At 47.8% G+C, this 11891-nt stretch overlaps 1 protein-coding gene across 1 annotated transcript; it reads left to right on the forward strand.

Annotated features, from left to right (window-relative positions):
* Positions 1 to 627: 627 nt before the first annotated feature.
* On the forward strand, positions 628 to 11675 carry rab11fip4a (RAB11 family interacting protein 4 (class II) a; the record flags this gene model as incomplete). Its single annotated transcript, XM_080511044.1, has 15 exons — positions 628 to 780; positions 3789 to 3876; positions 4081 to 4163; positions 5696 to 5838; positions 6432 to 6596; positions 6757 to 6891; positions 8024 to 8059; positions 8187 to 8295; positions 8701 to 8804; positions 9787 to 9927; positions 10024 to 10105; positions 10262 to 10399; positions 10595 to 10732; positions 11276 to 11419; positions 11552 to 11675. 15 exons carry the CDS (start codon positions 628 to 630, stop codon positions 11666 to 11668), a joined length of 1776 nt encoding a protein of 591 aa, XP_080367170.1. The 3' UTR covers positions 11669 to 11675.
* Between the last annotated feature and the right edge of the window lie 216 nt (positions 11676 to 11891).

Below are 11891 nucleotides of genomic sequence, written 5' to 3' on the forward strand. Positions count from 1 at the left end.
CTAATAATAATAATGAATTGCATTACTCTAATTAAAACCGCTCACTGGAGGATCCATCAATAAGAAAACATCGCCTTGTCCATAATAATAATAATAATAATAATAATCATAATAGTCTTTAAGGTTTAAGGTTTAAGGTTTAAGGTCTTTCAAGGCTGATATTAGGCTGATATTAATGGCTGATATTAATGTAATTCAGTTTTTGTTCAGAAAACAATGTTCGCTTATTTTTTTTTAATTTTTTTTAAAAATTAAAGTCATAATTCCTATTAGAATGTTATTTATTAGAATGTTTCCCCCGAGCAGGATAAAACGGTATCGAGCATGGATGGAGGGTTTTAATATTTTTAATATTTATGACCGGAACCGCTCTCAGGACTTCTTCTCTCCTCGGCGGCGGCGTGCTGACGTCACACACACACAAGCACACACAAGCACACGGGGCGCGTGGCGCCTCACCTGGATTATTAATGAGCTCCCGCCGTGTGTGACGCAGTGCCTCGTGCTCGGCTCGTCGGCGCTCGGCGGTTTCCGTCAGCGCTCGGCGTTCCCCCGGCTCTCGGCGGTGCGATGGTGGCGTTCGGAGCGGCCGTGTTGTGAGAGCGAGCTGGAATAAGGCGTCCCCTGATGGAGGGCCTCGCGCCGCCGCACCGCGACCACGTCCTGGCGTTCGTCAACCGGCTCAAGGAGGTTTTCGACGTCTGCGACCAGGACGCGGACGGTCTCATCCGGGTGGAGCAGCTGGTGGACCTCGGTCTGCGCTTCGGTCAAGGAGAGGAGGTGAGAGGATGGAGGGATGGTGGAGAGAGAGAGAGAGAGAGAGAGAGAGAGAGAGAGAACGAACATCAGGCTCATCCAACAACATCCTACACCAACACACTCAATCTGAAAAGATCTGGATTAAACACACTGCAGGGCCCTGTGTGTGTGTGTGTGTGTGTGTGTGTGTGTGTGTGTGTGTGTGTGTGTCTGCGATATGACCACAAACACACACACACACACACACACACACACACACACACACACACACACACACACACACACACACACACACACCAGCAGCCTGTTTAACGTTTATAACATGTGGCAGCTAGAGAAGCCTTTGCAGGTCAGTAATTCATAATGTGTGTGATCACGTGACGCCAGAAAATTAATAATCAGCAGCACCTGAGAGAGAAAAGAGAGAGAGAGAGAGAAGAAAGAGAAAGGGAGAGAGAGAGAGAGCGAGAAGCCTGAGAGAGAAAGAGAAGCGAGAGAGGGAGAGAGAAAGAGGGAAAGAGGGAGAGAAGCGAGAGAGGGAGAGAGAGAGGGAGAAAGAGAGAGAGGGAGAGAGAGAGAGAGAGCGAGCGAGAGAGAGAGAAGCGAGAGGGAGAGAGAGGGAGAAAGAGAGAGAGAGAAGCGAGAGAGGGAGAGAGAGAGGGAGAGAGAGAGGGAGAGAGAGAGAGAGAGAAGCAAGAGAGGGAGAAAGAGAGAGCGAGAGAGAGGGAGAGAGAGAGAGAGAGAGAGCAGCACAGTTATTAACCAGGTATAAAGAGAGCAGCCAGTAAAACCAGGGTTCAGGGATCTCAGCTGAGCTGGAAGCAGAAATGTCTTTAAATTATTCAGACATATTTCTTGGCTCTGTTCTCCTTTTAAAGACACACTCCCTCAACCGGCACTAATAATATGAGGCTCCAAGAAGCATGTTGTTGTTGTTGTTGTTGTTGTTGTTGTGTTTCTGATGTTCCATGATGGGTTTTATTCATGTTTTAAACCTACGACAGTCAACGATCCTTCTCGCAGCTCTGAGAGTCACGTGACTACTGGACGCTCTTATTTTTTTAACTTTTGACAGTTTTTCTACCAAATCAGGTCATAAAGTTTACTGAAACACAAGATCTCTAAACAAAAACACTGCGATACTGACACAGAAATACAAGGATAATGATGGGTTCTACAAGTCCTGACGGAAGGGTTTATTTTGTATTTCACTTTTGAACACAATTAGATGTTTAAAATCACCTTTTAAATAAGGTCAGAGAAAAAAAGTAGCAGAAAATATTCCAAAGGGTGTTTCTTTTTTTCCCATATTCGTTTTTTCTTTAATTGATTTGAGACACGCACATAAGCATAGTAATAAACTTGTATACATACATATCCACATATAAACCCTTTGTTGATCGTCTGCTTCAATAATTAAATGAGTTTTTTCTGAAAATATATTGGCACTAATCTGTCTCCACCTATACCCACACCTATAAATACTGATGTACATACATGAGTCATATTTCTACTTATACATGCTTGAAGTCAAACTTTTTTAATCCAACACCTTGTCCAACACTCCATAGTCACAGTATATTATTGTCCTTCTGTATTATAAGTGTGTGTATGTATATATATATATATATATATATATATATATATATATATATATATATATATATATATATATATATATATATATATATATATATATATATATATACGCACACACACACACTGTTTTCTTTTATCTTACAATACCTGCTGTTACCGTTACCATGGAGACATTTTTGACATCAGTAAACAATTTGCCAGTTGTGATCTTTGCATTAAATATGAAAAGAAAAAGAAGGTTTATGTAGAAGGTGGCTGGATGTAGGCGTGTAAACTCTTTGATTTCATCTATTTCATTTTCAAGTGTGTCAAAACATTTTCACGGAAAACTGTTGAGAATAATCCAAAATAATCATCAGAACATGAATAAACTGGTGTTTTTTTTTAAATTTATAAGAGGTGTATGAAGCAGACAGTGACGTTGTTGAAGCAAAGCGCAGCTCTTCATCGTCCTGCGCTGTTCCTGACAGATAAAGAGGGTTAATATTAATATTAATGCCACACACTGCATTACAACATATAACATAACTCACATCCACCACATATTGGATGAAACTCATCACCTGAATATATAAAGTAAATGAGTTTCCTTCTCTTTTGAGACGTTTTCTCATCAGAAGCTCTAAAGATCAACGTGACGTACTTCAGCACCACGGACAGCACTGATCATTATTATTGTTGTTGTTATTGTTTTTATTATTATCATTATTATTATCATCATTATTATTATTGTTGTTATTGTTGTTGTTATTATTATTGGTCAGCACTGCTGCGCTGTGCAGGTACATTCATTGATATTGTGGAGAAATGTTTATTTCTAATTGTGCTAAACAGAATCTCCATCTGCTATAATTGATGCAGTGGTTTCGGTGCGGGGGGGGGGGGGGGGGGGGTTCCTTCCTTTCCTTGAATTTCATCATACCAAAAAATAAAATGAAGCTGCTTCGTCATTGTGGGCCCGAGCGCGTCGTTCTCCCTCAAGAGCCGTGCTCTTTGTCGCCATGGCGACCGGCGATCTCTGCCACCAGCCAATGAGCAGAGCGGTTGGGGTTTGATTGTTTATTATTGAAAAGCTCTGCCGAGCTGTGAGGCGGAGCGCTGCAGGAGCTTTGGACTTACATTTTTCACGTTTCGTCCCGGGTCATTTCACACACTGAGACATCCAGGAGGGTCCAACAAATCCAACGACCCTCTAAAAGGAAATCACCGTCAGGATATCCACAATCCATACGTAGATCAGTGCCTCGTCACAATATCAACTGGCGCAATGCACATCTGGCAAAAGAGCGAACAGGGAGGACAAACTGCTGAATGATGGTTCCACTGAACAGTAGATAAATAAATAACGTTCACCGGCTTATAAATCAAGGCGTCACCGTATCTTCTGAGACAAAACAGATGAGTGGACTTTGTGTTTCTCTCTCCCACAGGTGAAGAAGTTGACCAGTTACCTGGATCCGAACCGTCACGGAAAAATCAACTTCAAGGACTTCTGCCACGGCGTGTTTGCTATCAAAGGTGAGGGACACGGGTTAGTTCACTGGATACGTCAAGGCTCCGGTGAGCCGGCCTGGGCAATGGAATCTACCTGAAAGGACGAACTAGTGGACACACCTGAAGCCCGCCTCTTCGGCCGGCGTCTCCGACATGGGGGCAGGAAGTTGAGGTGGTGGTGGTGGTGGTGGTGGGGGGGTGCTGATTTCTCTCTCCCTCCCCCGGCAGGTTGTGAGGAGATCCTGAAGATGTCTGCCGGTCCTCGCGGTCTCGGCCAGTCGGCCGTCACTGACAACGGATATATTTACCAGGTATAGTTTGGGGGCTTTTTGCTCACCACCCTCTGTTCTGTCACTTGTTTATGGCCACAACGAGACACATTGTCCTCTGAGATCATGAGCACTGTTGCTACCGGAGCTCATGTGTTCACACAGAACAATCAGAATCCTTTAAACACTCTTAATCGACCTTATCTGTGTGACGTTAGCTGATCTGTGATCAGATCAGCGTCCCGTGTCTCTGAGCGGAATGAACCAGTAAGTCTGATTCCTGCTGTCCATACCGAACATTGTCGTACAGGTTTGTGTGCCTCAAGCTGCAGATCAGACCGACTGTTCTTCTGTTGCTAGGCAACAGAAGTGTTGGTGGGAAGGGCGAAGTAGAGGCGTGGCGTCGTCTGCGTGTATAAATCGTGTGTCACGTGAGGAGGGTTTCCATTCTGAGCGTTTCTGGTTTGACGTGCAAGACGATGGGTCGTCTGCATACCAGTTGAATCAGGAGTGTTTGAATGAATCACGTGGGGTGACGTCATGAAATATTCGCGTTTGGGCGGCTTAGCGGCGTCGTGATGGCGGCAGCCGTTTGTACCGGACTTGTGAAGTTGCCAGAGTTTCTTCCCAACACGATCCGGAGCCGTGGTTCCAGTTTCCCTGACGATCCCGCTGCCCAGCGGAGCGTCCTACTGGCTTCGTACGCCGACGAGATGCCCGCCGCCTGGACGCTGCCAACGGGACTCCTTTCGCCATTCTGCAGCAGGTCCCTGACCGCGGTCCAACGGGCCGTCGGTTTGATGGGATTTAGTTTTGGCCGACTGGTGGACGTTACAAACCGCCGCCTGGTTGATGCAACGTCTGCATGTGGCGCCACCACGCCGTTTCCTGGAACAGCATCGATTCGGGACGATCGTCCACACGGCGTTACAGTAAAACCGACATTTGTTGGAAACGACGATGTCATCGCCCCGCCTCTCGACCCCATAACCCCGCCTCCCTCTCCGTGATGTCACCGAACAACCATGGTGGACTGCACGCTGCAGTTTGAGCCGCAGAAGCTCCTGATGCTCGTTGCTTCCATAAGGCCAGAGGTTGGATTTCCTGTCTGTTTTCGGTATGAGTCTGCGGCGGAGTTACAGCTCCACCTACAGGCCCGGCATATGTACTACGCCGTTTTGAGCCACGTTCGTGGTGAACGCGTGAACGCAATTTATTTTAAGAAAAGGGAGAAATGACAGAAACAGAGACACAGATGAAAGCAGCCCAGCTCGTTATGGCGACGGCGCAAAAACACCAAGAAGACAAAAACAAACAACCCTTTAAAATACGCCGTTTTTTTTCACATGTTGAAAAAATGTGTTACAAGATTCAGGCTACGTAAATTTTTTTTCCTTTCTTTTTTTAACTTTCTGGGTACAGCTTATATGTGCGCTCAGTCGTTGGGCGATGACGGTGGTTAAAATGTTGGAAGTGTTGCGCTTCCAGAGTGTTTCTGTCCTCAGGGACTCCAGACGCCTGAAACCACCAGGCGCTTGGTCCTTCAACGTCACCTCCGTCCTGTCTTTGTGCAGAACGGCGAGGCCAAGCTGGGCCCCCCCATCATCATGTGCACGCGGCCCTACCCGGAATGCGCTTCGTACGGCGAGTGCGACATGGACAGCGGCGCCGAGAACGGCGGCGGCTCCGCCTCGTTGAAGCCGGCGCAGAAGGAAAGGTGAGTGTCCGATGTCCTGCAGCTCAACCTCCTGCCACGTCATCCCACAGACATTTTTGGGGTCCCCTTGGTGCATTGTGCCCACTCAAGACCGCAAGCAGATGTTCTTGCATTCTCACCTCTCCTCGCTCGGAGAAGAATACTCTTTGAATGGAAATCTCCCAAGCCTCCCCTCTCATCTTCTTGGTTGAGGGATGTTGTGTTCTTCATCGAACTTGAAAAGATTAAATACACTCTGAGAGGTTCTTTAAACGATTTTGTCACTAGGTGGCGCCCCTTTGTCTCTCACTTTGATAAGCTAAAGCTACTTCCCGATGCCTGAGTAACAACTCTGTCCGTTTGACATCCAGATTTGTATTAATGTCTACATGTAATGTATTGGGCCGGCATTCTCTATTTTGAGGTTGAACACTCATGTGCTTTTCTTTTTTACACTGTTTCTTATTTTTTTAATGTATTTGTCAATTTCATTTGTCCAAGGATGTTGTTTGCGGTGTGGGGAGGGTGGGGTTGTTTATAAATGTTTGTATATGTGCATAAGTGAATTTCATTAAAAACCATTTGGGGAAAGAAGGAAAGGTGAGTGACCGGAGCGCTGGCGGCCGTCTGTCCTCTGTGTCCTGTGTCCCACCGTCCTCCTCCTCGTCCTCCAGGGAGGAGCAGTTTGAAGACTACGGCGAGGGCGAAGACGTGGAGTTCACTCCCAGCAGCCCCTGTCCTGAAGAAGACCCCCGGACCAACGGCTTCTCAGACTCCAGGTGTGTCTCACCGTCCGGGGAATCGCCTGGATACTTTCTCATATGGAGTTGTTTGACGTTTGTGTTTGCGACTCACACCGGCACTCGGTGACGTGTTCTGTGTGTGTGTGCGTGTGTGTGTGTGTGTGTGTGTGTGTGTGTTGCTCTCCTCCTCCTGCAGCGCCGGTCAGACTCCGCAGAGGATCCAGCAGCTGTACAACAGCGAGCTGCTGGATATTTACTGTTCCCAGTGCTGCAAGAAGGTCAACCTGCTGAACGACCTGGAGGCTCGGCTGAGGAACCTCAAGGGCAACAGGTAGCACACACACACACACACACACACACACACACACACACACACACACACACACACACACCAACCAAGACCAATATTTGAGTTTTTTTTCCCCCCCCACGATTTGTGTCATCAAAATGTCTTTGACTGCTTCTACTACTACTGATATGGTGACGCAAAAACAAATAAGGAGTTTCAAAAGGACTAAACTAGTCGGATATGAGAAAAAAAACTCCGCTGAGTCATTTCAAGGACGTTTTACAGAGAAAAAAACCCCAACAATTCCACATGAAGCAGAGGAGACGGTGGAAAGAAAATCTCCTTATTCATCGAGTTTTCAATGAAAAAAACTGTCCAGGGGCTTGTTGACATCACTGGGTGTAAAGTCAAGATGAAACTGGACTGTATGTCGTCCTGAACTCATTATCAGGGACCTCGCCAACGGCTGGTTTTCTATACATCTTATACACATTTTTTTTTTTTTTTTACGTAATGGAATTGTCGATATTTTTCCAAGAGCAAACCATTAGTACTGAAAATGATTACAATCTCAACATAAAGTCCATTTTAATGAGACATTCTGGTGCAAAATACAATGAAATGTAAAAGAAAAAAACCCTCAAAATGTATAAACTACTGGAGGTGGAGAAGTGGAGATCGTTTCAGGATCGTTACGTTACATTATGGAACATTAAGGAAGTGAACCAGAGTGTAGTAAGGAGGCGATCATGAATCACCTGCAGCCTGAATATTCTAGTAATCTGGTCCAGACCAGGTATTTTGTGTCCCTTGTCCTTGTCAGGCAGCTTGTCCTCATTAAGGTGTGTCCCTTGTCCTCGTCAGGTTGTCCCCTCATCACAGTGTGATAACAGTTTAATATGAGTCTGCGCTCAGTGACGTGTCGCCCAGTACAGGTTCTACTGTATTGTTATTTATTTTATTTATTTCATATGTCTTCAGAGAGGACAGTGCACATGAATGGACACTCAGTACAGTTACGTTGTATAAATGCCAGATTTATCCACACAAACATGGACACAGGGTTTCTACACTATTAACAACCGCCCCTTTGCAATGTCAACACATTTTCCTCATCGAGAACATTTAATGCTTTCCTGAAAGTGTGTGACTGTTTCTTTCCTGCGTGTTTCAGTCCGAACAGGAAGATTTCCAGCACTGCGTTTGGCCGGTGAGTAAAGCTGAGAGCTTAAAGTACAACGTCTGAATCAAAGCTGGATGTCGAGGTCACTCTGTTCTCTCTCTCTCTCTCTCTCTCTCTCTCTCTCTCTCTCTCTCTCTCTCTCTCTCCGCCACAGTCAGCTGTTCCAGGCCAACCACAGTGTGTTTGGCTCCAGCCAGGGCAGCAGCACCGAGGACTTGTTCACCGACAGCATCGACTCCTGCGACCTGGACATCACCGAGAAGGTACGGACCGACACGCCGCGGGAAACAAACCCACTTCCTGTTTGGAAATGTTCCTCCTGGTGTGAAGCCCGGAGGACGAGGCGTGAGGCTCGTTTCAGCTGACTTCAGAAGCGCCTGCACACTTTCACTGGAGCTGCCGTGGTTCCGTCGAGCAGGTTCATGTCCAGTCGTGAGGTTGAGGGTTCAATTCCAAGTGTTTCCATGTCGTCACCAGTGACTGGTATTTTCTTTAACAAGAGGACCCCATAATAACCCTCCGCTTACCAGCTAATAAATAATATCAACTTTTTGTTTGACCAAATAGCAGCAATACAACTGCAGAAAGGTTGTTTTTATTATATTAATATCATTAATAATGATAAGCACCTTTGTGACCCTTGTTTTGATTCTGGGTTTCTCCTGCAGGTCAGCTACCTGGAGAAGAAAGTCACCGAGTTGGAAAGCGACTGCCTGGCGAACGGAGACCTGAAGTCCAAACTCAAGCAGGAGAACACACACCTCGTCCACAGGTGAACGCCCGACACACACCTCGTCCCCAGGTCAACGCCCGACACACACCTCGTCCACAGGTCAACGCCCGACACACACCTCGTCCACAGTTGAACGCCCGACACACACCTCGTCCACAGTTGAACGCCCGACACACACCTCGTCCCCAGGTCAACGCCCGACACACACCTCGTCCACAGGTCAACGCCCGACACACACCTCGTCCACAGGTCAACAGTTGTTTTTGATCAGGTCAAGCACAAATCCTCTGCAGTGAATCCAATAGATCCAAACGTTGTGGCCCTTTCCAGCTTCCAGCCTCTGAACCGAGCCGTCAACTTCTCCACGTTGGATTCCGTCCCGCATTGACCTTCAAAAGTCGCATCCCGCGTCCTTTTCAGTTGGTTTATCGCACGAGCCCGATTGTCTAGAGCTCTGCACGGTGACGCCTGGCAGCCTTCCCAGAACAGCTGCCAGGCGTCATCCCAACTTTGCGATAGATCAGAACAACTGGCAGCTCCAGTCAGCAGCATACCTGTTATCTTCAATTATGTTGACGTCTTCCACGTCCTCGAGGGAAAGTGTGGACAGACACACGGTCCTCCAGGAGTCCAACGTGTATCCGGCAGCAAGCTTTCCGTCAAGACAGGCGGACTCCCCTTTGCCTGTTTTTTTCGCTGTCGAAAAAATGTGGTCGATTGCATTGAGAGACCAGCTGATTGAATCCTTCATTCTGGTTTGGATAGAGGTGTGGACAAATGCAAGACAAGACAAGCAGCAGCAAGCAGGACAGGTAAGGCAGGGAGAGAGAAAAGAAGCGTCCGTCTTCGTTGAGAGCAAGAAGAACCCCCATGAACCCCGTGTTGTTTTGTGCCATCAGTGTCTGAAATGCCTGAAAGGTTGATGGGGACCACACTGGGCCTTTGTCCCCCATCGTGAAGCACTGACATGTTCAAAGCTCTTATGAGACGCCAGAGGTCAATTCGTGCTCGTTGTCCTCAGGATCCACGAGCTGGAGGAGCAGGTGAGGGACACGGAGACGAAGGCCGACCAGAGTCTGCAGGAGGAAATGAAGAGGCACCGGGACGCCCACAGTAAGATGGAGAGAGACCGAAACACCGAGATGGACCTGCTCTGCAACAGGTGAGCGCACCATCGCCCCACCGCAGAATTCCGTTTGACCGAATCGTCCAGTCCGCGGTTTCGCAGCGTTTGTTTCCCGAACTCTCCCGAACGCAGGATAGAGCAGCTGGAAGACGAGAACGGGGAGATGAAGATAAACATGTGCAGGCTGAAGTCTCAGACCGAGAAACTGGACCAGGTGAGTGGCATCTCCTCCGTTCATCACAGTCTACACACGACTGAAGTATTAATGTATATTTAAAAGACTCTCTCGCTCTCGTTCTCTTTTCTGTAACTTAAGCTACGTAAGTGCAACTTAATTGATCGTGAAAATGTTTTATTCTGTGTTCCACAGGAGAAGCAGAGGATGACGGACAAGCTGGAGGACACCAGTCTGAGGCTGAACGACGAGATGGACCTGTACAGGAAGATCATGGACAAACTCTGGCACAACCGCCACGAGTTCAAGAAAGAGAAGGAGGCCATGCAGGAGGTGAGGAGCGCTCGATCACACTTTCGCTGATGAATCCCTCCGAGAATCAGGTTGAGGGTTCATGTTGTTATGAGCAAACTAAAGGTGAAATGAATAGAGATGAATGGAGTTGTGCCGCTCAGTGAGTGAGAGTGGTTCCACTGTAGTCCGAGGATGAATTAAGGACGGGTTAATTAAGTGAAGGTTTCGTTGCAGCTGATCGATGACCTGCGTCGGGAGCTGGAATATCTGCAACTGTTCAAGCTGGAAATGGAGCATCCCGGGAAGGGGAAGGGCCTGGCCGCCAAGACCAGGGAGATGGAGATGGAGCACGAAGTGAAGAGACTGAAGCAGGTCGTCACACGTCCACCTTCCGCTGCGTCACACGTCCACCCGTCCTCCCGTCCTCCCGTCCTCTGAGGACGGGAGGACGGCGTGTTTAAAGCATCAGAGGGAGGACGGGGCAGGACTCCGGCCTCCACCTCTGCTTCACGTCTTACATCTTCCTCAAAGCTTCACTTCAGTCGTGACAGATAAAAGTAGAGTCTTTACCCTGAAACAACATTGAATGAAATCAGCTGAAGCTTCCTGAGCGACTCAAACAGCAACAACTGTTAGAAGCCAGACTCTTACAACAAGTGGAATACTAAATACCACTACGAGAACTGACGATGGGAATCCCGTGTTTTCAGTTTCTGCTCGAAGTGTTGTCAGATTCATAAAAGCACCAGTTTTATAAACCGTTTCTAAACGTCATGTAAATAGATTGACGGTTTGATTGAACATGTGTCTGTTGGTCCTGAGTGTTTGCAGACTGTCTGCATCAGCCCGGACTCACTAAGCCCCGACGGTGTTAGCGTTGCATAAAAAAAACGATGGAAATGTGTGTGTTTTCAGGAGAACTACAAGCTGCGGGACCAGAACGACGACCTGAACGCTCAGATTCTCAGTCTGAGTCTGTACGAAGCTAAAAACCTGTTTTCCTGTCAGACCAAGGCTCAGTGTCTGGCGGCCGAGATCGACAACGCGTCCAGGGACGAGGTGAGTCCTTCAGCCGCCGCTGGACCGGAGTGTGTGTGTGTGTGTGTGTGTGTGTGTGTGTGTGTGTGTGTGTGTGTGTGTGTGTTTGGCTGCACTGTGGCGCTCACGTCTTCTTCCTCCCGTTCGCCTCAGCTGGTCGACGCCTTGAAGGAGCAGGAAGAGATCAACCTGCGTTTGCGGCAGTACATGGACAAAATCATTCTGGCCATCCTGGACCACAACCCCTCCATCCTGGAGATCAAGAATTAGACGCCGCACACTCTCCGCCACGTCCGCCGCTGGTGCTGCGCTGAGAGAGCGTGGCCAAAACCGGCGTTTTCACACACACACACACACACACACAACACCGCACTCCTCACCCCACGTCCACAGATTGGACTGTGGACGTCTGGCGCTTCACGGTTTTCGTGCCAAAGCTTTTTTTGTGTCCGCGTGTGTCTCCGGCCTTTTTTGAGGACGCTTCTCGCTGCAT

This window comes from Blennius ocellaris (assembly GCF_963422515.1).
Source record: "Blennius ocellaris genome assembly, chromosome: 16".
Taxonomy (NCBI): Eukaryota; Metazoa; Chordata; class Actinopteri; order Blenniiformes; family Blenniidae; genus Blennius; species Blennius ocellaris.